Raw genomic sequence first — 25,203 nt, 5'->3', positions numbered from 1 at the left:
ATAGATGTGGGGTAGAGAGTATATGGAGTGGCTGCATCAGAGCCTTGTATGAAAACACCAATGCCCTTGAATGGAAAATCTTACAAAAAGTGGATACAGCCCTGTACATCATGGGTAAAATGGGTAAAGCCCTCCCTACCATTGAGCACATCTACACTGAGGAAAGCAGCATCCATCATCAGGGACCCCACCATCCAGGTGATACTCTCTTCTCACTGCTGCCATCAGGAAGAAGGTACAGGAGCCTCAGGACTCACACCATCAGGTTCAGGAGCAGTTACTACCCCTCAACCATCAGACTCTTGAATGAGAAGGGATGATTTCACTCAACTTCACATGCCTCATCACTGAACTGTTCCCACAATCTACGGACTCACTTTCATAGTCTTTTGCACACTGGTTGAACACCCAAGTTGTTGCGGTCTTTCATTCATTCTATCATGGTTATTTATGTATGTAAGAAAATGAATCTCTGGTTTGTATGTGGTGACGTGTATGTACCTTGGTAATAAATTTAATTTGAACTTTAAACTCCTGCCTAAGCAAAGATCTGGACTGGCTGCAATTTGCCTATCACTAAAATAGATCTACAATGGATGCAATGTCACTGGCTCTCCAGCCAGCCTTGGATCATCCAGACAATAGCAATACCTACATCAGGCTGCTGCTTATTAATTGCAGCTAAGCGTTTAACACAATCATCCCCTCAGTTCTAATCAATAAACTCCAAAACCTGGACCTTTGTACCTCCTCCTGCAACTCGATCCTTGCCTTCCTCATCTGGTGGCCACAGTCAATATGGTTCAGAAATAATGTGTCATCCTTACTGACAATCAACACTGGTGCACCTCAAGGATGCGTGCTTAGCTCTCTACACCCATGACTGTGTGGCTAGGCACATCTCAAATGCCATCTGCAAATTTGCTGATGACACAACTATTGCTGGCAGAATATCAGATGGTGATGAGGAGGCATACAGGAGATAGATAAGCTGGTTGAGTGGTGTCACAAGAACAATCTTACACTCACTGTCAGTAGGACCAAGGAATAGATTGAGGATTTCAGGAAGGGGAAGTCAAGGGAACATGCACCAGTCCTTATCGAGGGATCAGCTGAGGAAAGATACAAAGTATATTTATTATCAAAGTACATATACAAAATACAACTCTGAGATTTGTCCTCCCACAGGCAACCACAAAACAAAAAGCACCGTGGAACCCGTTCAAGAAAACATCAAACACCCAACACCCAAAAAAAGGAACAAATTGCGCAAATGGCAAAGACTGGGTGAACAGCATGCAGAATGTCAATCATCAAACTAGGAATCCAGTGGCATGCAGTTTAGCTCAGTTCAGTGCTGCACCGCTACTCAATGCAGGCTATGGGCCCATTCTTCACCAGAGAGCCCCAGTCTGCATCGAACCATTCAAAAGCAGCGTTTTTTAAAAAAAAGAGTAACCAGCATCGGGGAACACATGCAATATGGACCTCAAAGTCCAGCAAGGGCCACTGGATCTTTTAAGCCCACTTAAGAGAAGAGAATGGGCTTCAAATGAATATCTCATTCTAAAGAAGATGTTTCTAATGGTACAGCTTTCCCTCAGCATTGTACTAAACTGGCAGAGTATTTGTGTTCAAGTGGCTGGACTTGGACCCGCATTGATGGGGAAGTCAGTTCAGCCATAGATGTTACTGACTCCCTGTAATTTTGTTTAAAAATAATCATCCCTGCAGGTTTTGTGTAGATTTCATTTTTATTGTTTTTAATGTTTTAATCGGTTAACATTGATTTAATTTGAGCTTGCTTGTTTTTGCTATGCACTTAACCTACTTGCTCAGTATTGTGTTTTTAATGATGTTTCACATCTACTACTAAAAGAGTGTTGAAAATCAATGTTTTTACTTTTTTTTTTCTTCAGTTCATCGTCTTGGTGTTTCTAGATTTTTATACTTTCTCTTCATTTGGTATTTATCTTCCACATGCTCCATGGCTTCCATTATTCATCTTTTTTTTTGGGTCATTTACAAATTACAGATCAAAAGGAGCTCATACAGCTATGCTTCTTTGATGTAGATTATAACCTAGTCCAAAATTGTTAATTATACTAACAAATTCTGTTAAATTAATTTAAAAAGTTTTTCTTGCAAATCAGTTAACCTTGCTATTTCTTCATTGGGCCAGCTATCCATCTTGAAACGCTGAACTGATGCTTTGTATTCTAATTAGTAAGTGTTCAAACCGCCTCTGGAGTTAAATTTAACATGACAATTAAATTATTCCGTTCAGTGGAACCGTGGTTACTGGCATATTGCTTGACCGAATATATCTAATTAAGAGTTCGTGCCAGAAAAGTAACAGAGATCTTGGAAGTTATTTTAAAATTGTGGCAGGCTTAATCCCATGACTCTGCTAGTATAGTGGTATCAGAAAGCCAATCAAGCTAATAAATGGGCTGGGAACAGCAGAAGTACAGTTTAATTATCGCATTAATAAGTTTAAACACAGTCCAAGCCCCACCAATCCTAAACTGACCCAAACCTGAAGTCTTACAAAATTGGCAAAATCTAAACCAGGCACATGCAGTTGGGTCCTGTCAGCTGAGGTCAAATAGCCAGGATCTATCATGCAAGTTGTTTCTAATTAGACATTTCCTGTTAATATTAATCTGGTTGAATTTGATTATGAATGATATTTTTCATCTCGACTCTGTCCTTTAACAGCAATAATTTATTTTTTATTCAGAATTGCAGCAAGGTAACAGGGCCTTCTGGTCCGATGAGCTGCGCTGCCCAATTACACTTGATTGGGATGTGCGAGGAAACAGGACGACCTGGGGGGATACATGCAAGCTTCCAGCAGACAGCTGTGGAATTGAACCCGGGTCACTGGTGCTGTTGTAGTGCGATGCTATTTGCTTTGCTACCTTGCTGAGCCATTCTTTTTCCTATTTGTAGTAAATTTTAGGTTTGGCTTTCTCTTTGGACCTTGAGACCAAACAGTAAGTAGCAGGAACAGGAGCAGGCATTCAGCTCCCTGAACCATACAGTAGGATCATGGCTGATACAACATTCTTCCAATGACTGAACCCTGAGAGAGAAAATTCTTCCTCATCACCATCTTAATTGGATATCTCAGACTCTGCCCTTTCTTTCTGGATTATTCCTAAAAGGAAATATCATCTCAGTGTTTATTGTGCTCAGTTCCCTAAGAATCTTAAAACTTTAAATAAAATTGTCTCTCATTCTTCCAAGCACCAATGTGTAGGGTACAACCTTTCCAAGCTTCATCTTTCCAAAGTTCAAAGTTCAGAAAGCTCAAAGTATATTTATTGTCAAAGTTTGTATACCGTGTATGATCTTGAGATTCATCTGCTTGCAGGCAGTCACAAAACAGAAACACAATAGAATACATGAAAGACCCCACATAACAAAGACCGTCAAACATTCAATGTGCAAAGAAAGAACAATTCATGAAAACAGTGAGAAAAGTAGACAAGTGATACACAGAACATGAACCTCAGAGTCCACAGCCATGGAGTCAGCTCAGCCCTGAGGAGCCTGGTGGCTGCAGGCCACAGCTGCAAACTCAGTTCAGCACTGAGGCAAGTAAAGCCTCAAGGAGTCCTTTCTCTTCAGCCTCGACACCTTAATTTTTTAACTCTAGCTCAGTGCTTAAATCAGCTAAGCATCAGTTTGTTTTTCAATCCACCACTTCAATCCAACCCGAAGTCTGCTGCAGCAATGGCCGCCACTGCCATACCCCCATTCTCAAGAGCCCGGTTCACTGTACCCTTCAGGATACTGCAAAAATGTCAGATTGCCCTGACGTTTCAAAAGTACAACTCCCAAAGGGAAACTACAGTCTGCAGAATGTAGTGATTGTAGACTAGAGAAAGTATATTTAGTGAAAGGGCTTTTAGTTCTGCTAGCTGCCTGCAGAACGCCACCATATATCACCAGCACCATCTGCCTGCTATCATCCTGGTGAACCTCATCTGGACTACCTACAATGAAATAAGGGACAACAGAGATTCTGCAGATCCTGGAAATCACGAGCAACACACTCATAATGCTGAAGTCCTGATGAATGATCTTGGTCTGAAACATTGACTGTTTATTTCCCTGAATAGAGGCTGCCTGACTTGCTGAGTTCCTCCAGCGTTTTGTGTGTGTTATCTAAAATAAAATATCTTTTCTGAAATCATTGATCTTGTGCAGTTGCCGTAAGATTTCTCTGCCTTTATACTCCAACCCGCTTATAAAAAGGAACATTTTCCTGTAGCAATTGTACGCCAGTTTTCTGAGTTTCATGCACGAGAACTTCTAAATCTTTTTATTCTGCATATTTCTGCATTTTTTATCCAATCAAATGGCAATAAAACTCCAATAATTTGGCATCCGTTATCTCACTTATTTCAGGATTTGAGGATGCAGGCCACCTGGGCAAGGAAACCTTTTGGCCTTTCAGCCTCCTTAGTTGGTTGAATTCCAATTTTCTTGTTATAATGATGGTACTTAGTTCCTGCCCAGCATTATTCAGTACTAATGACATGATCATGGTATCTTTTACTGATAAGGCTAATGTAAAATATCAGTGTAACTTCTGCTATTTCCTTGTTCCTAATAGTTATTTCCCGAAATTAATTCTCCAGCAGACCAATATTCAGTTGGACCTCTTTCTTCCTTTTTAAATGCCTGAAGAAACTTTTATGATCAGTTTTTATATTTCCCTCTTGGTTGCTCTTAAAAGTTTACTTTTTATCCCTTCAACTGATTTTTCTTAGGCTAGATTCTGAAATTATCCCACTCTTTGGAACTTCTGCTTATTTTTTTAAGATTAAAGATTGCTTAATGTCATTTTCTGTACACTGTAAAGGAGAAAAACATTATTGTTATTCCAGATCCAATGCAACGCAAAAGATAAAGAACACAATAAATATAAATATATATGATAGCTTATACGTTGATTGTATATCCATAAAATGACACTAGGCTGTACATAAGGTGACTTCTAGGAACTAATGATGTAGTGGTGGAGTTAGTGGGTGGAGGTGTTGATCATCCCTACTGCTTGGGGAAAGTACATGTTTTTGGGTCTAGTGGTCCTGGTGTGGATGCAGCATAGCCTCCTCCCTGATGGAAGTGGGACAAACAGTCTATGAGAGGGTGTGTGGGGTTGTTTATGATGTTTCTGACCCCTTGTGATATTGCCTTAGATTCACAGCTTTAGATTATCCCTTATTACTTGCTGTTGGTTTGTCCTTTCTATAGAACGAGGAGATGGATGAACAAACAATGGCTAATCAATTAGGGAGATTTCCTTCTAACTGACCTGTATTTTTGCTGAGTACCATGAATTTCTTCTTTAAATGTCTGCCACAGCTTATCTACTGATCTTTCAACCCAGTCCATTTAAGCCTAAGCTGTCTCATTCCAATGTAATTCCCTTTATTTAACATAAGCACGGATGATTTGTTAAACAAACTTTTTCCTCTCAAACTGGTTATGAAATTCTGGCATAATATGACTGCAACTTTCAAGTTCAAGTTCAGGTTTATTGACATCTGACTGAACATATACCCAACCAAACGAAACAATTTTTTTCTGTACCACGGTGCACCCACAACACATAGTGCACCCAACACCACAGTGCACCTAAGGGGAACTGTTAGTCTAAGGTCATTTAACAAACCTGCTTCGTTACCCTGAAAGATGTTTCATGCTTGGTGATTCTGGTTTTGACTATCTTAACCTTCCACATATTTTTGTACATTAAAGCAATCTTTTCTTCTGAAACCCTACCTTGTAAGTTATAAACTCACTTCATCATCCAAACTGTTGTTTATGATACATTTTAGGATTGCAATCACTAAATTCTGCTAGTTCACTGAAGTACATTTTACGCATGGATGGTAGAAATACTAAAAATACTGATTGTTTTCTCGTTGATCACATCTGCCCCAGCCTTCCCTTTATTGTCAAGGAGAGAGGGGCCGGGACCAGGACTAACTCAGAGCCAGTCTCCCTGTACAGTGGGTGGTATTCCTACCTGCCACCTTGTATATGGCCTATTACTCACCCATTAGCTCCAGATCTGGAGGTGAAGCCATGATGGATTTCAGAATCAGGCTGTAAGGCTGGAGTCATGACGAAGCCACAGAGAAGCCTGTTCATAAACTTCTCATTAAAGGGATTGACCATTAAATGCTCCTGTGCAGACTTTAATATGCCAACAGATAAATCCCCACTCTAACACTGAACAGTGCTGTAATTTTTAAGAAGTAATGAAGAGTTCATGCAATGGTTCCCTCATGGAAGGAAGTTGCTAACCTATTTGGCCCATATTGGATATATGTTAGATCTGACCAGTTGGGAACATTCACCCTCTGCCCTACAAGTTCTTTCCTTTCAAAAACCTGTCCCGTTCCCAACTGAATGCGAGAATTGAATCTTCCTCGACTACTGCCCTTGCAGCTCATTCTGGACCTAACCACTCTTTGTTTTTTTTTAAAAAAAGCATCCTATTAATTTTGGTTCTTTTTGTCAATTACCTTCATCCTCTGACCCCTGCTTTTTGGCATTTTTGCTGAAGAGAAGAGTTTCTCTCTATTTATTCTGTTTGTATTATAATTTTAATACTTCTATCTGACCCAGTATAATTCTACATACACCTGAGAAATTTTATTTGATACCCTGAGCTTGTCATATATAGTTGGGTTGTTTTGGGCTCATGTCAGATATCCAGTCTGTAATTTGTACCAAATAAATTGTACTGATTTTAATATACCATTTTACGATGATATTGAATACTATGATGTTAATATAATATTGTAAGACAGACGTCAGTATAATTGCTTGTGTGCATATGCATAAGAAATTCTCATTTAGAGGATTTGTATTGAACATTCGATTCTATTTTATTTATTCTGGTGCTACACTGAATATCAATGACTGAAATATGTTTTGCCATCTATATAGGAGATGAATTAATCTATCTGGACCCCCATACAACTCAACCTGCAGTAGACACAGAGGATGATGGAAGTCTGGATGACTATAGCTATCATTGCCACCGAACGCCACGTCGTATGAAAATTACACATCTTGACCCTTCAGTAGCTTTAGTGAGTGATGCAATCTCATCCTTTCTTTGCTCTTTCAACCACAAATATCCATATATGAGGAGATTCATGAGAATGATTCCAGGATTGAATGGCTTGTCATATGAAGAGTGTCTGATAGGTCTGAACCTTCTGAATTCATTGGAATTCAGAAGAATGAGGGGTGACTTCATTGAAACCTATTGAATGCTGAAAGCCCTTGATAGAGTGGATGTGGAAGGGATGTTTCCTGTGGTGGGAGAGTCCAAGACCAGATGACACAGCCTCAGAATTGAGGGGAGTCCTTTCAGAATGGAGAGGAGGAGAGGTTTCTTTAGCCAGAGAGTGGTTAATCTGTGGAGTTCTTTGCCACAGGCAGCTTTATCTATATTTAAGTCAAAGGTTAATATGTTCTTGATTGGTCAGGGCATGAAGAGATATGGGGAGAATGCAGAAGATTGGGGCTAAGAGGAAAATTGGGTCAGCCATAATGAAATGGCAGAGAAGACTCGATGAGCCAAGTTCTGCTCCTATATCTTATGGTCTTGGAGTGACCAGACTCACAATGTGTGCTTGTTTAGTTTGTGTGTTACACATTTAATGCAAACAGTTGGTGTCAATGAGTTGGGACATAGGTTTCTCTCCCACTCACATAAGAAGTACTTGGATGGCTCAAATGAAGCAAGACCTTTAGCTCAACCATTGTAATGTTTCTGCAACAAAATGAAAATCTGAGCTGTGTTAAAATTTCTTCTGACAAAGGCAGTGAACCTCTGGGATTCTCTGCCCCGAAGTGGTGGAAGCAAGATGATCAGATCTAAGGTGAAGATATCTAAATATTTGAAAGATTAAGAAATTAAGGGTTTTTTTGGGAACTGGCACAAAAGAGAATCAGAGGAAGGCATATATCGTCCATTATCATATTGAATAGCAGGGCAGGCCTGAGAGACCTATTGGCCTACTCCTGCTCCTATTTTCTTTCTCAACCTGAAACATCAACTGATCATTTTCCTCCAATGATGCTGTCTGAACCTACTAACTTCCTCCAGCAGTTTGTTTGTTGTACCAGACTCCAGCAATTGCAGTCTCTTGTGTCTCCTTTTCCTTGTATTCTCCAGCTTCAGATCCTTTGTAGCTCTGAAAGTAAAGCAGAAACACAGTGTTAAAGAGGAAGAGACAAATGATTACAATTCCTTGTGAGGTACTGGACAGTGCTCCAATCTTTGAATAAATTTGAAATAAAATTTCTGAATTTATTTCAGAAAGTACAATAGCACCATCTACTGACAAAATTATAACCTATTACAGTATTAAATGGCAAATTGATGTCAATGAAATGGAGTCATAGAAAACTTCAGCGCAGAAGCAGGTCCTTCAGCCCATCTAGTCAATGCTGAACTATTTAAGCTGCCTGTCCCATTGACTTGCACCTGGTCCATATCCCTCCAAACCCCTTCCATCCATGTACCTATCCAAACTTCTCAACTTAAATGTGGAAATCAAAACCACCTCCACTAGCAGTGCACTCCCCACTCTCACCAACCTCTGAGTGAAGAAGCTGCCCCAAATGTTCCCCTTAAACATTTCACTTTTCAGCCTTAACCCATGACTTCTAGTCGTAGTTTCACTCAGCCTCGGTGGAAACAGCCTGCTTGCCTGGGCCCCTCATAATTTTATATACCTCTGTCAAATCTCCCCCCAATCTTCTATGTTCTGAAGGGATAAAAGTTCTAACCTATTCAATCTTTCCTTATATTCTAGAATCATTGAATTTTTATAGTACATCTTAAAGATTGCCAGTAGCATAGAGCCTACATAGATGCACCATGCATGAAGACAGATTTTTCACAATGTGTCACTCAGAGTTTCAGAGAGTATTGTTGGGCAAAAATTTTACAAGCTACGGTTGAAGAGGGGTTTCATTTCTGGGCAGAGTTTTATTTTCCCTGTAAACCTTTGAATTTTTATTTATCTTATTTAGAGCTGCAGCATGGTATCAACAAGCCACTCACTTACCTACTAACCCACACATCTTTGGAATGTGGGAGGGAACTGGAGCACCCAGAGGAAACCCACATGGTCAGACAGCAGCAGAATTGAACCCGTGTCACTAGCACTGTAATAGTATCACGCTAACCACTAGGCCACTGTACCAGCCACGGATCGTTGTAACAGATTGACCAGAATCCTGACCTACACGGGTAATTGATATTGAATTACAGGAATTGTATTGCAGGGCATCATAGAATATGGTACAGAGGGTTGTTATTTGATATCATGTGACTGGACACGCTCACTAGATACGTAGTCCAGTTCTCTTCCATTTCCTTATAAACTCTGGAGAAAAATAATTTATTTCCTTATTATTCCCGAGATGGGATAAAGCATTCTAACAGTTTTCCATGTCAAAATATTTTTAATCTCAGTATATTTCTCTTACAATCATCTTAAATATAAGCACCCTAGTTATCAATATGCTTACCAGTGGAAATGATTTATCCCGAATCACCTTATCAAGATCCTCATTGTGTTTCTTGTTACTGTGGAGTTTGTAAAATTTGATTTAGTATCTCATTTTCATCAGATTGATATATTTTATAAATTAACATAGAGTTTGCCACTGTTTTACATCCTACTAAATTCATGGCACACCATCTGCTAAGAAGTGTAAATCAGCACTCACCCACTGATTTTTATCTTGCATTAAAATATCTTGCACCAAATTTTGTTTCCTCCTTTCTTTCTCTGCACATTTGCCAAATAACCCAACACAGAATAATAATATCTGTCTAGACAAAACTTTTGAATATTTGCTTCATGTTGTTCTGATTTTTAGATATAAATTTTATCTTTTTTTCACTAGGTCATACATCAATGTCATCTGACTGAATAGTTTTTGCAGCTACGTACAGTACTGTGCAAAAGCCTTAAGATTTTTGCACTGTACTATAGTAATTTTCATGTATTACGCTGTACTGTTGCCGCAAAAAAAGTCTTGATGTTCGTGAGTGATAACAAACCTGATTCTGTTATGGGTCTCTATTGTGGACTGAGAGTGGGAAGGGGGCAGGGAGAGAGGAATCATGTTTGGGAAAAGTGGAAAGGAGAGGCGAGGGAGTGGGAAGCACCAGAGAGACATCCTGTAATGATCAATAAACCAACTGTTTGGAATCAAATGATCTTGCCTGGTGTTTCAGGGCTGGATGTGTCTGCACCCGTGCCAGCCCCTACCCCTGGCACTCCTTCTCTGCCACCTGTCCCACAGCACTTCCACAATACTCCTCCCTCACCATTTCTAACATATTCTGCTCCCGCTTTGTTTACAAACTCACTCTCTGCTCCACATACAGTGCAAAAGTCTTGGGCTTTTGTGTCTAAGAGTTTTGCACAGAGCAAGTGAGAAAGCAATTAAAGTAAATTCTATTTATTGAAAATGGGTGATCTCTTCCCAAACAGACACTCCCCATTAACCATGTCTAGGGGCAGAACAGTAGTGTGGTGGTTGGCACAACACTTTACAGTACCAGGGACACGGGTTCAATTCCCACTATAGCCTGTAAGGAGTTTGTATGTTCTCCCCATGACCTTGTGGGTTTCCTCCCACAGTCCAAAGACGAACCAGTTGGTAGGTTAATCGGTCATTTAAAGTTAGCCCACGATTAGGCTAGCATTAAATCCAGGGAATCGCTTGGTGGCATGACTGGAAGGGTCTATTCTACGCTGTATCAATAAATAAGCAACATAAGTGCAAATTTTGTGATAATCAAGGGTCATTATCCCCAGATGTAGACTAATGTATTACTTCACTTTGTCCAGTGAAATTGTAGAATTTATTCAGAAGGATTGCTTAACCTCTCATTATGTATCTGACAAGTACCTGGACTGTCTGTTTGTGTGAATGGGTGGGTGGGTGTGTGAGTGGGGGTGGTGGGGGTGAAGGAAAAAGGCTTGTCTTGCTATTGTTTTGTTGCTGCTTGTATTGTTCTGTTGAGCATTGCGGGACGCTGTATTGGCGCCAGAATATGTGGCAACTTGTGGGCTGCCCCCAGCATGTCTTTAGATTTAGAAAGCCTAGCATGGCTTTGTGAAGGGAAGATCGTGCCTCACAAGCCTGATTGAATTTTTTGAAGAGGTAACAAAAGAAATTGATGAGGGTAGGGCAGTGGATGTGATCTACATTGACTTCAGCAAGATATTTGACAAGATCCCTAACGAGAGACTCATCCAGAAAGTCACGAGGCATGGGATAAGTGGAACCTTGGCTGTTTGGATAAAAAATTGGCTTAAAGGTTGAAAGCAGAGGGTAGTTGTGGAAGGAAAGTATTCTGCCTGGAGGACGGTGACTAGTGGAGTGGCGCAGGGATCTGTCCTGGGACCCCTGCTATTTGTGATTTTTATAAATGACCTGGATGTAGAGGTGGAAGGATGGGTGAGTAAGTTTGCGGATGACACGAAGATTGGAAGAGTTGTGTATGGCGCTGCAGGTTGTCGAAGGTTACAAGAGGATATAGACAGGCTGCAGAGTTGGGCAGAAAAATGGCAGATGGGGTTCAATCCAGATAAGTGTGAGGTGATGCATTTTGGAAGGACAAACCAGAAGACTGAGTACAGGATTAATGGTCAGTTACTTAAGAGTGTGGATGAACAAAGGGACCTTGAGGTTCAAATCCATACATCCCTCAAGGTCGCTGCTCAGGTTGATAGGGTAGTTAAGAAGGCCTATGGGATGCTAGGCTTCATTAACAGGGGGATTGATTTCAAGAGTAGAGAGGTCATGTTGCAACTCTACAAATCTCTGGTGAGACCGCACTTAGAGTATTGTATTCAATTCTGGTCGCCTCACCTCATTATAGGAAGGATGTGGAAGCTATGGAGAGGGTGCAGAGACGATTTACCAGGATGTTGCCTGGTTTGGAGAACAAGTCATATGAAGCAAGGTTAGCAGAGCTGGGACTTTTCTCTTTGGAGTGTGGAAGAATGAGAGGGGACTTGATAGAGGTCTACAAGGTTGTGAGAGGCATAGATAGGGTGGATAGTCAGTACCTGTTTCTCAGGGCACCAATAGCAAACGCCAGAGGGCATATGTACAAAATTAAGGGAGGGAAGTTTAGGGGAGACATCAGGGGTAAGTTTTTTACACAGAGGGTTGTGAGTGCCTGGAATGACTTGCTAGGGATGGTGGTGGAGGCTAAAACATTAGGGATATTTAGGAGCCTCTTGGACAGGCACATGGATGAAAGAAAAATATAGGGTTATGGGGTAGTGTGGGTTTAGTACTTTTTTTTAAGGATTATATGGGTTGGCACAACATGGAGGGCTGAAGGGCCTGTACTGTGCTGTAATGTTCTATCGTTCTTTGGTTCTTTTGTGTTGGTTGTTAACGTAAACAACACAGTGACCTGTATGTTTTGATGTATGTGGGATAAATGGATCTGATTTTAAATCTAAAATCAAATGGGAGGAGTTTCAGTTTTATGACGGCTATTATTGGCGTAGCACAAACAGGAGAAAATCTGCAGATACTGGAAATCCAAAGCAACTCTTAGAAAATGCTGGAAGAACTCAGCAGGCCAGGGAGCATCTATGGAAAAGAGTAAACAGTCAACATTTTGGGCGAAGACTTTCTTCAGGACTGATGAAGGATCTGAAATGTCAACTGTTTACTTTTTTCCATAGATGCTGCTTGACCTGCTGAGTTCCTCCATCATTTTGTGTGTGTATTATTGGTACAGGTTCTGGCCAAAGACAGAGTAGTTATTTCATCTTCTTTCAAGCAGTGCAAATTTGACTACTTACAGTATCTTCCACAGAGTGCAGTAAACATTCTCATTTATATCTCTAGGGATGTCTTCTCAGAAATTTATTACTTCATGACTCTCCTTATCCCATTTCTACTAAGGGTGAGAGTCAGGCATTGTAATCAGGCATACAGATGTGGAGTTTTGTATTATTTTCAGACTAACAGAGGTACAAGGGCTTCTTCACAAGCAGTGTGACTCATCTTTAAGGCTTAGTATACCATCACCTATAGGGTTGAAGGAAGTTGTGCGTTAGGGGTTCTGAGCTTTGAGGGGATTAGGATGGTGATGTGATGCCACAGATTTCATCTGTTTGGGGAAAGCAGGGAGCAGAAATTGCCTCAATTGCCTCTTCAAAATAAAAGACTCTCCTCACACCTCCTGAGGCAAATACTAGGAGCATCAGCTTAGGGTTTCTTCGTCATTTTATTTGCTTTTCTTTCCCAACTTGCAGTAGAGGATGAGTTTGTTAACAACACCAAGTGAGCTTAAGGAAAACTGCTTTAAGTGTAAAATGTGTCAGGAGGGGACATTGGCAATAATACTGAAAATGAAGATTAAACTGTCAGCTTCTTGTATCTGTCAGTATGATAGGCTGCACTTCCATACACGCCATTCAGTCTGCTAACTTTTAATTGCATATTTTAAATCTACAGCTGTTGAAGTACACTATTTAAAATATATAATTTAGGTGTTTAGACCATGATGTCTTGTACAGTATATGATTGTGTATACACGTATGTATGTGTATATACAGTATGATGCTATTTTCCTTGACATATGCTTCTTATTACAGGGATTTTTTTGCAACACTGAAAGGGATTTTGAAAACTGGTGTAATTCCGTACAGAAGGTATGAAATTATTGTTTTTCAGTTAGACATATTTTAAATTATTTATTCTCTTTTTAGAACGAGGCTAGTATTTATTTTTCATCTCTAAGACTATAGAAAGTGGTGGTAAGCAGCCACCTTTAACTCCTGCTGTCCATTTTCAGTTATTGGTATTGTTTGAGATCGGTTTCTTTTCGACTTCTCATTTTCTAAGCTCATTTTGCTTTCTTGAAAAATATATGCCTGACATTAAAGGTAGCACAATCTTTTTGGTGATTGAAAACCATTGCTCTTCTTCCACAAATATGACATGCACTTGTAGGTATTTATTTTGTTCTTTGCTCAGACCAAAACAAATTATCTTTTGCAGAAGGAGGTCTGGCACTTAAGAAAGGATTCTTAGGAAAGAGTCACAAATAGTACTTGTTGGTGTCATCAACAGTGGCATTTCAGAGACTGGCCTCACAGCCGGATAAATTGTGTGTACACTGTGGACTCTTCGTCCCTAGAACCCTGAACAGACAAGAGAAGGATTTTACTGTTACCAGTTTTCCCTGGTTTGGATTCAGAACCAAGAGACAAAATCTGCATGCAGAGCTGCAGTTGTGGATTATCTATCTAGTCTATATTATAAAATGAAGACTTTGTTTAATTTGTGCCTAATGATGTGAATGTCAAATTGATAGGAAATCCTGAAGACACAAAGTTCCCGGATGTTTGAACTGGTCGAGAAGCATCCAGCTCATTGGCCCCCATTCATTCCTGCAACCAAACCTGAAGTACAGACCACAGGCGCAGGTGAGGCCTCTGTTAGGACATTTATTATTTAATTTACCCCATTCATGAGCAAATTGTGGAGCAAACTCGATGGGCTGAGTGGCCTAATTCTGTTTCTATGTCTTATGATCTAATAAGCCAGTAGTCATATAAAAACATCATATCTGTTATATATTTTCTACTGAACTCCCTAGCAACATTCTGTGCCAAAGCTGTGTCCTGTCCTACATTCTGCCCAATATGACTTTCTTTCTTTCTAAATCTTTTTATTAATATTAGTAATATGGACAGAATACAAATGATATATTGATAAAGAAATTACCAACATACAAATTCCATTACATATGAAAAAAACATACATAATAGTTACAATATAAATGAGTTTACCAAGACATAAGCCATAAAATATATGTATGAACATAGTAAATCTAAATATTTCATAATGTATGATATAAAGAGAACAGAAAAAAGAAAGAAAAAAAACAAAAAAAATTATATAATGCAAAACTAGCTAATCTAATCTAATAACTATAACTAATAAGTGATATAGAAGAAAAAAGAAGCAAAAAAAAAGAGAGAAAAAAAAAGGGGGCTGTTTATAATATCTCACAAAAATAAGTATTCATCAATGCCGTCACTTCCGGTCCTCTCAAAATACATAAGCTAAAAGCTGGGAAATCAAATGAACTTGGCACAGGGTCATATTACATCATATGAAAATGTTGAATAAATGGTCTCCATAACTTTTCAAATTTAATAGAAGTCTCAAAAGTACCACTTCTAATTTTTTCTAAATTTAAACATAAAGTTTGAGAGAACCAATTAAATACAGCGGGAGGATTAATTTCTTTCCAATTCAACAATATAGATCTTCTAGCCATCAGAGTTAGAAATGCAATCATTCGACGAGCAGAAGAAGATAAATGCAGTGAGTCTAACATTGGTAAACCAAAAATTGCGGTAATAGGATGAGGTTGTAAATCGATATTCAAAACCGCAGAAATAATATCAAAAATATCTTTCCAATATTTCTCCAAAAATGAACACGACCAAAACATATGAGTTAAAGATGCAATTTCAGAATGACATCTATCACAAATAGGACTAATATGAGAGTAAAAATTAGCTAATTTATCCTTGGACATGTGGGCCCTATGTACAACCTTAAATTGTATTAATGAATGTTTGGCACATAACGATGATGTATTAACTAATTGAAGAATTCTATCTCAATTCTCACTAGAAATACTAAGACTAAGCTCTCTTTCCCAATCCTTTTTAGTCTTATAAAGAGGCTCTGAACGTATCTTCATAATTATGTTATAAAGTTTTGAAATAAGCCCTTTTTGAAAAGGGTCTAATTCAAATAAACGCTCCAAAATATCTGAAGGCACAAAATTTGGAAACGTAGAGAGTACAGAACTTAAAAAATGCCTAATCTGTAAATATCTAAAAAAATGAAATCTAGGCAAGTTATATTTGTTGGATAATTGCTCAAAAGACATGAAACTATTGTCTAAAAATAAATCAGAAAATCTTAATAATCCCTTAGTTTTCCAAGCCGAATAAGCTTGATCTATAATGGAAGGGTGAAAAAAACAATTAGATACAATAGGACTATTTAAAACGAATTGAGTCAACCCAAAAAATCTCCGAAATTGAAACCATATACGCAAAGTATGTTTAACTATCGGGTTGTCAATTCGTTTCGGCAATTTCGAAAGAGCAAAAGGGAGAGAAGTCCCTAAAATAGACCACAGAGCATAAGCTGATACCGATTTAGTTTCTAAACTCACCCAACAAGGGCCAAAAGATCCACCCCCATCTTTCAACCAACATAACAGATATCTAATATTAACTGCCCAATAGTAAAATCTGAAATTAGGTAATGCTAACCCGCCTTCCTTTTTTGTCTTCTGTAAATATGTTTTACCTAACCTGGGATTTTTATTCTGCCATATATATGGAGAAATTTTAGAGTCAACATTAGTAAAAAAAGATTTCGGGATAAAAATTGGTATCGCTTGAAAAATATATAAAAACTTAGGTAAAATAACCATCTTAATAGCATTAATCCTACCTATTAGGGATAAAGATAAAGGTGACCACTTAGTAAACAAACCTTTAATCTGATCAATTAAGGGTAAAAAATTAAATCTAAATAAATCTTTATAGTTTTTTGTGATTTTGATCCCTAAGTAAGTAAAAGAGTCATTAACTAATTTAAGAGGTAAATTTCCATAAATTGGGACCTGTTTATTCAACGGAAACAATTCACTTTTATTAAGATTTAACTTATACCCAGAAAACTCACTAAATTGAGCCAATAATGATAAAACTACTGGAATGGATTTCTCCGGGTTAGAAATGAATAGTAATAAATCATCTGCATACAAAGATAACTTATGAATATCTGTCCCACGATTAATACCCAAAATATCCGGTGATTGTCTGATGGCAATTGCCAAAGGTTCTAAGGCAATGTTAAATAGTAATGGACTAAGAGGACATCCTTGTCTAGTGCCCCGAAATAGGTGAAAAAAGGGAGATCTTTGATTATTGGTAAACACTGAGGCTACTGGAGTATGATAAATCAATTTGATCCATGATATAAATATCGGACTAAAATTAAACTTCTCCAACACATTAAATAAGTAAGGCCATTCAACTCTATCAAATGCTTTCTCCGCATCTAATGAAATCACGCATTCTGAAGTGTCATGTGAGGGAGTATAAACAATATTCAACAATCTCCTAATGTTAAAAAAAGAATAACGATTTTTAATAAAACCAGTTTGATCATCTGAAATAATTTTGGGTAATACTTTCTCCAATCTAGATGCCAGTAACTTGGAAAAAATCTTGGAGTCTACATTCAATAAAGATATAGGTCTATAAGAAGCACAGTTAGTAGGGTCTTTATTTGTCTTCAATATTAGAGAAATGGAAGCTCTATAAAAAGATTGTGGCAAATTCCCCAATCTAATGGCTTCCTCAAAAACCTTACCTAACCAAGGGGAAAGAGTAGTGGAAAAAAAATTTAAAAATTCAACTGTATAACCATCTGGACCCGGTGCTTGAGGAAATGGCCCCCTTAATTTCTACATCCAATATCAAAAGATCATCAGATGATAATCTTGGAAAATTTAATTTCCCAAGAAAATCAGACATGGTATTATGATCTTGAGGAAATTCAGATTGATACAGGGAGGTATAGAAATCTTGAAATGCCTTATTTATCTCATCATGATTAACTGTCAGATTCCCATTCTGCTGACCAATCTTAGTGATTTGATGTTTAACCAAAGCATTCTTCAATTGACTAGCTAACAGTTTACCAGATTTATCACTATGTATATAAAAATCAGATTTAGTTTTCATTAATTGATTTTCAATCGAGGATGTAAGTAATAAACTATGTTTCATTTGAAGTTCAACCCTTTGTTTGTAAAGCTCCTTACTAGGAGCAATCGAATATTTCTTATCAATCTCTTTAATTTTATCAACCAATAAAAGAGTTTCCATCTTAGTACGTTTCCTCAAACCAACAGAATAAGAAATAATCTGTCCACGTATATACGCTTTAAAAGTGTCCCAAAGTGTTCCGCAGGAAATATCATCTGTAGAATTAGTTGAAAAGAAGAAGTCGATCTGCTCCTCCATAAATTTTATAAAGTCAGAGTCTTGCAACAAGGTAGAGTCAAATCGCCATTGTCTGGCATTAGAAGCTGTATCCGTAAATTTCATAGAAAGTAATAATGGAGCATGATCAGAGATAGCTATAATATCATAGTTACAACCGATTACCAATGGAATAAAACAAGAGTCTACAAAAAAATAATCAATTCTCGAATAAGAGTGATAAACATGTGAGAAAAAATAAAACTCTTTGTCATTAGGATGCCGGAATCTCCAAATATCAAAAACTCCATTGTCAGTCAAAAAAGAGTTAATACAAGTGGCCGACTTATTAGGTAAAGTCTGAATAGATAAAGATTTATCCATCAGAGGATTTAAACAACAATTAAAGTCACCACCCATTATTAACTTATATTCGTTTAGATTGGGTAAAGAAGTAAATAAAGACTTAAAAAAGTCAGGACAATCCACATTTGGAGCATAAACATTAACCAAAGCAACCTTTTTATTACAAAGTAAACCCGTAATTAACAAAAATCTGCCATTCGGATCCGAAAAAATATCACGTTGAACAAATGAAATAGAGGAGTCAATAAAAATTGAAACTCCTTTTACTTTAGCATTCGAATTTGCGTGATACTGTTGACCCCGCCAAATTCTAAAAAAATGAAATTTGTCCTCCTTCCCCACATGAGTTTCTTGTACAAAAATGATATGAGCATTAAGTCTTTGGAATACTTTGAAAATCTTCTTTCGTTTAATTGGATGATTTAAACCATTAGTATTCCAAGACACAAAATTAATGGTCTGAGCCATAATTCTATAATCAACCCTTTGGTATAGAAAGGGTTAACCAACTTATAAACTCATGCACCTGGAAGAGGAACAAAAGTAATGAGAAGACCCGGAAGTGACGACAACAGACATATTTGAAGTTCAAAAACAGCCCAACTAAAAAAACTGACACAAACTGGTACAAAAAAAATAGAATTAGAAAACAGACCATCCCCCCACCCCCCAAGAAAAAGAGAAAAAGCCAAAATATGACTTAAAAAGGGAAAAAGTAAGACTAATCCTACCCCCATGTCAGCTGAAGAACACTCCATATATAAAGGATATATATATAAAAGAATCACCCCAACTTTAAAAATTAAAATTGCTATAATAAAAACCATATTTCTAAGTATAGTTAGTTGTAAAAAGAATAAAAATATAATCACTAAAAAAATTATAAATCGGGCTCTAACCCAGACAAAACAAAAAATATTTAAGCTATGATAAGCAATGCATTGTACGGAAGAGATGAAAAAAATAAAAACATAACGCCATCTTAAGCAAAACCAAAAATCTTTTTCAAAAAACCACCATCTTAATCAAAGAAAAATTCACCTTTAAAGAATTAAAAATATACCTTCGAAGGAACAAAGTTAATGGACAAGTATGTAGTTAAATGATTAAAGTGTATAAGGCAAAACAATTAATATGACGCAAACACACTTTAACTTAAGTATAAAGTATAGGATGAACCTGCACCAATAACCAGATTTTAATTCTGGTTTAAGAGATCGAGAACCATCTTACACGATCAGAATCGTTCATTTATTAGAGACTGGTGTCTGTAGCAGTAGGGAAGTTCTCCTCCAGATATTTTCTCACTTCTGAAGTTGAAATGAAAACCTGTCGTGGAGCATTCGATGGAGAAATTCGGAGCTTCGCAGGGTATAGAAGCGCAGGTTTCAGATTTTTCTCATAACATTCAGCCATCAACGGTTTAAAAAGAAGCCTTTTTAAAAGGTCAGGACTAAAGTCTTTGACCAGGCGGAAGCAAAATTCTTTGAATTTAATCATTCCTGCTCGACGAGCTGCTCTTATAAGTTGTTCTTTATCATGTACATAATGGAACCGGACAATTACCACCGAAGGTTTGTCTGTAACACTCGGTGATCGACGCCGAATTCTATGTGCCTGATCCAATAAAGGGGGGTTATTTGGGAAAATCGTCGGAAACGCTTCTTTTAAAAGTTGAGCAAAATATTTCGAAGGGTTATCTTTTTCTATGCCATCTGGAAGACCAAGTATACGTAAGTTCTGTCTTCTGGACCGATTCTCAAAATCGTCACTCTTGACTTTAAGGGCTTCCATCAGCTTAATGGTCGAAATTAAATCCTGTTGCAGTTTTTCAATAGTCAAATCTCGCTTCCGAGCATCTTCTTGCAGAGACGCAATAAGATCTTGTTGCTGTTTAATTACTAAATCCGTCTTAACCATGTACTCTTGAAAAGCCTTTATATCTTCTTTAAAAAATTGTTGTAGTTCAGCAAATTTTTTATCCAAAACCTCCATAAACAATTCAAAAGTTAATTGAGTTTGTTGTGGCGGAGCCTGCTTTTTTCCGTTACCGTTCGGATTGCGTCCGGGATCCCGTCCCTTAGACCTGAGAGATATTTTCTGTTTGCATATCTTCAAAAGTTCACAACAAACTCTTGGCAGTAAATCAAAAAAAAATTAACAAAGAAACTTTCGGTATAGGTAAAAATAAGCTGAATAAGGGTGATCAAAGGTTAAAAAAAGTAAAGGTTACGGAGCGAATCCAAAACAGTACTCACTCCATGAGCGTCTCCAGCTGACTCACCAATATGACTTTCACCCAGTTCCTGTTCAGTCATTCGCTCTTGTCAACAGCAACCTCCCTTCTCACAATGGACTAATTCCACACCAGCTCAGGCTTCTTCCCAGGATTTCTCTCAAAGCAAACGCACTGCACTCTTTCCTTCCTGTCTGTTATTATTTCTAGTGCATAAAATCATGATGCAGTGAATACATACAATATTTTTGCCAGGGATTGAGAATCAAGAACTAGAGGGAATCATTTTAAGATGAAAATTAAATAGGTACCAGAGGGGCAACTTTTTCAAACAGAGAGTGGTCCGTATATGGAATGAGCTACCAGATGAAGTGATCGAGGCAGGTACATTAATGACATTGAAAAGCACTTAGTCAGCTGCAAGGATAGGAAAGCTTGAGACAGATACAGGCCAAACATGGGAAAGTGGGACTAGCTTAGATGGATAGTTAAAGGTTATGGGGAAAAGGGCAGAAGAATGAGGTTGAGAAGGAAAATAAATCAGCTATGATCGAGTGGCAGAGTGGACTTGATGGACCAGTGGACCGAAAGCAACTTGAAAGAGAAAATGGCCTAACTCTGCTCCTATGTTTAACAGTCTTATACCTTGCTTGGCACAGTCCAGTTGGATCAAGGTGCCTGTTTCATGCTATATGACTCTATTCCATCATGGATTGGAAGAGAAGTTCCTCAACACTGCACTCCTTCAGAATCTTCTTCACGTTTTGCTTCTTTATCCATGTCTCTTCTCTCTCGACTTTCCTCTTACAAATTGTTTTACCCATGCTGCATCCTTCAAACACCTTGAACCATTTTACGTTCGGGTTTTTGTGGTCCTTTCAACAGATAATAGCAAATTGTTTCTTATTTTGTTGTATCAAAAACTTGCTTAAAAAAGTAGGTACTGATAAAGTACATTGGGTTAATTCAAGTTCCTTTCTCCAGTGCACTTAAGAAGACCAAAATGCTGGAGGAGCTAGACAGATCAGGCTGTAGAGAAGAATAGACAGTCGATGTTTCAGGCTGAGGCCCTTTGTCATCCTTGTTTACTGTCCCTTACCATTTTTAACTGCTATTGAGTAATCCCATGTTTTTGCATTGCCTGGTACTATGAATCAAATAGTTTTTGATTATTAGCCTGAGTTTTCAGGGCCTTCTCTTCATTCTTTATATATTGTGAAGTAAAACACATGTTCACTTTATAACATTAATCACTTCTATTTTGCTTTTGTATTTTATGTCATTCCCAGAGTTTGTGGAGCCAGCTGATAAAATGTTTGAATCAGAGGAAGAATTTGAAATCCTGAATGTCTGAAGCAGATGGTCAGACTCCCTCCATGCATCAAACTTTGTTGCCGAGTGGCAGTCAGCAGCAGAGACTCTCCACTGTTTCTACCAATCGAGCAGCCTTTTTAACAAGTGCCTGATTTCATATGGATAGAAAAAACTTTGCAACATGAACGAAGATAATGAAATAACTTTCGTTTAATGAGCAGGTTCCCTGCTTAGTAGTTTACTTCCAAACTATTGTCTTTAACTTTCCTTTGAGCAAAACAAGGAAAGTCCAACTTTTCCAAAGAATGGATCCACTTCATTTTCAGGGATCTAATAGAAACACGCGTTAATTAAACAAAGTTCTTGAGAGGATTTGATGTTATGGGGCAGGACGATATTGAGAAAAAGATCAATGCATCTCAGTTGCAGAGGACTTCTGATACAGAAAGATTATAATACAATGCAGTTCTTGCTGCATATTTATGATATCAGCATCATGTAGATATCCGGAGGCCATCGCACTCTTCAACAGATGAGATTTTTCCCCTTCTTTACGCAACTGTATGCTGGACTGCATGCTTCATATTGTAACAAGGACTCTCTTTAATACTGTATCCTCATTGAAGTCTTCTGAATTTTTAAATCTAAGTTGAAGAACCTAAGAAGAGTAATTCTGTTAATTAATTTTCAGTATTACTGTATGTAACTCTGTATATAATATAATCCACTTTTGGTCAGATATGTACTTATTCTGCATTTACAATGTATTTATAGCACCCCATCCAATATTTTACACACTCCATTATTGTTCATTTGTTTGATAGTCCCAAAATACTCAATACAATTTTTAATGTAATACACAGTCATGCAATGTTCTTATGTACTGTATCAGTGTTAATTTTGAACTCCCCAAAAAAAGTTTGTTTGGTTATTGTTAACTTTGAAATATAAAAAGGACAGTAAAGCACTGTACAGTACGAAAATGTATTTAAGATAAAATTAATGCATGTATAAAATATGACATCCAAGAGCTGTATGCCAGCTTGAAAATTGTGATTTTCTTTTAAAAAGATACTCCTCATTTAGCTGTTGAGAATTTTAGATAACAATATCAACTTCTTCTCACGTTAGCATAGCGTGTCCTGCCCCACAAGACTAGCTCTTTTGTTGCGGCTAGTGCACAGCTGGACTAGTGAGAAAACACTGAGCTTGTATGGATAATGCTGGACTTAAAACACTACCCTTTAGGACCTCAACCTCTGTGCTTAGTAGCTTCTTAAGTTCTCAATCAACCTTACTAGAAAAATTCTGAGTGTAATATAAATTATACTAATTTTTAATAAAATAGAGCTTGAAATCTTGCTGATTTTATCTCCTTGAGAGTATAGTAAAGTCACAGAGATAATAAAGTCATATCCATCCTGCTCCCTACCAGAAACTCATTTCACCCTTTTCTTTATTTGCCCTATCTTTTGCTATTTAGTTCATTTTATCTATGAGATATAATTCTCGGCAAATTTGATTGACTCTGAAAATCCCCAGGGCTGCAACACACATATTCATTCCTAGTTTGATCCAGTAGCCTTAAATTTCAAATAAGCAGTGAACCATATTTGTAGCGGCAAAAAACATAACCAAAATCAAAAGGAGTGCTGCTAGCTGCAACGTCAGATGGAGTTGTTATTCTTGCGTGACACACCCTGAACTCCATTGAAATGATTGTTCCAAACATTCAATCTTGAAGTGGAAAGCAAAGTTATGATCTCCACAGTTCCAAGCTGCAAACTGCTGCAAAATAAACATAGATATGAAACTTATTCCCTTTGCTTTTACCACATCCCCACGAATGTGACTAGTTACCATGTAAACAGAACATGTGGCTCCTACAATATTTTAAAGCAATATCCAACGTGTTGACACCATGTGATTGATTTTTCCCTTCCCACTCAGCATTCTGAAGGTATCATTTATTTTCTTATGTTTTGCTTATTCTTCCTTTTCCTCCAATACCATAAGACAAAGGAGCAGAATTAGGCCATTCTCCCCTTCAATTCTCCTCTGCAATTTGATTAACATCATTATGTACTGCGTCATATGACATGGGGATCGTGGTTTTTAATCTAAGAAGTTCTAATAAGCTCAACAACTTTTGCTCCCCATCCCTTGATATAACTCATGAATGTTGCGCTGCTGACAGCAACATTTTCCTCTATCAATTTTTCCTGTCACTGCAAGATGTTCCAGCTTCTCTTTCCTCAGTACATGTCCCAGTAATTCCAGCCGCCATTTCCTGATGATATCAGCTCTCTTCTTACTCTGGCTTGTTGCAACACTTCTTCATTTGTTACTCTGTCCTTCCATGATATTTTCATCATTCTTCCTTTTTTTCCAATATCATAATTTAATTTATTTTCCCTTGCTACCCCATTTATCTGTCTTCTCATAACCTTTGACTCCTTTATTAAGTAAATAGCTATCAACCTCTGCTTTAAAAGTACTCAATGTCTTGGCCTCCACAGCCATCAGTGGCAATGAATTCCATGCATTCACCATCCACTGGCTAAAGAAATTCTCCTCATCTCTTCTAAATGGATGCCTTTCTATTCTGAGGCTGTGCCCTCTGGTCCTAGATTCTCCGGCTACTGGAAACATTTTCTGCATGTCCACTCTGGGTCCTTACATATTAGGTAAGTTTCAGTAGGTTTCACAGTTGTTCTTATAAACTCCCATATGTCCAAGCCCAGAGCCTTCAAACCCTTTCCTTCTCATACTCTTTAACATCCTGTTTGCCATCATCCAGCAGCCCAAAATATTCATTGCAGGTGAAGCAAAGATTTCATTTTAGAGCATTTCATTCATGGGTATGGAACAGGATAGAATGCTTTGTGGTTTCTATATTAAAAACCTGGTGCGGATTGGGTGACAGCTCTGCAAAATAATCTCCATTCATTCCACAAAGTTGACTGAAGATGAACTGTCTATCACTATAATTCTCACTCTGAACTGTCTCTCATTGAGCTCCAGCATTTTGCCAGAGAAAAAAGATGATCAATTATCAAAGGTAATTGTTCCAAATAATTTAAATCTGTACTAAAGTGACAGCTTTTTACTTAAGCCATTTACTCATGATTTGAATAGTTGAAAAGGAGGACAATGAGT

At 37.8% G+C, this 25,203-nt stretch overlaps 1 protein-coding gene across 1 annotated transcript in view; it reads left to right on the top strand.

Moving 5' to 3' along the window:
• The window catches only part of atg4a (autophagy related 4A, cysteine peptidase), a 56,660-nt gene extending 33,255 nt beyond the window's left edge, over positions 1–23,405 (top strand). Inside the window, exons 10-13 of the mRNA XM_059976835.1 lie at positions 6,979–7,124; positions 13,695–13,751; positions 14,417–14,528; positions 22,020–23,405. Coding sequence (XP_059832818.1) covers positions 6,979–7,124; positions 13,695–13,751; positions 14,417–14,528; positions 22,020–22,084 — 380 coding nt within the window. The 3' untranslated portion in view covers positions 22,085–23,405. The remainder of the gene's footprint in view (positions 1–6,978; positions 7,125–13,694; positions 13,752–14,416; positions 14,529–22,019) is intronic.
• Positions 23,406–25,203: the final 1,798 nt, after the last annotated feature.

The sequence above is a fragment of the Hypanus sabinus genome, chromosome 8 (genome assembly GCF_030144855.1).
Source record: "Hypanus sabinus isolate sHypSab1 chromosome 8, sHypSab1.hap1, whole genome shotgun sequence".
NCBI classification, from domain to species: domain Eukaryota; kingdom Metazoa; phylum Chordata; class Chondrichthyes; order Myliobatiformes; family Dasyatidae; genus Hypanus; species Hypanus sabinus.
The sequence above is the reverse complement of the archived record's forward strand: the minus strand, read 5'-3'. Positions and strand labels throughout refer to the sequence as shown.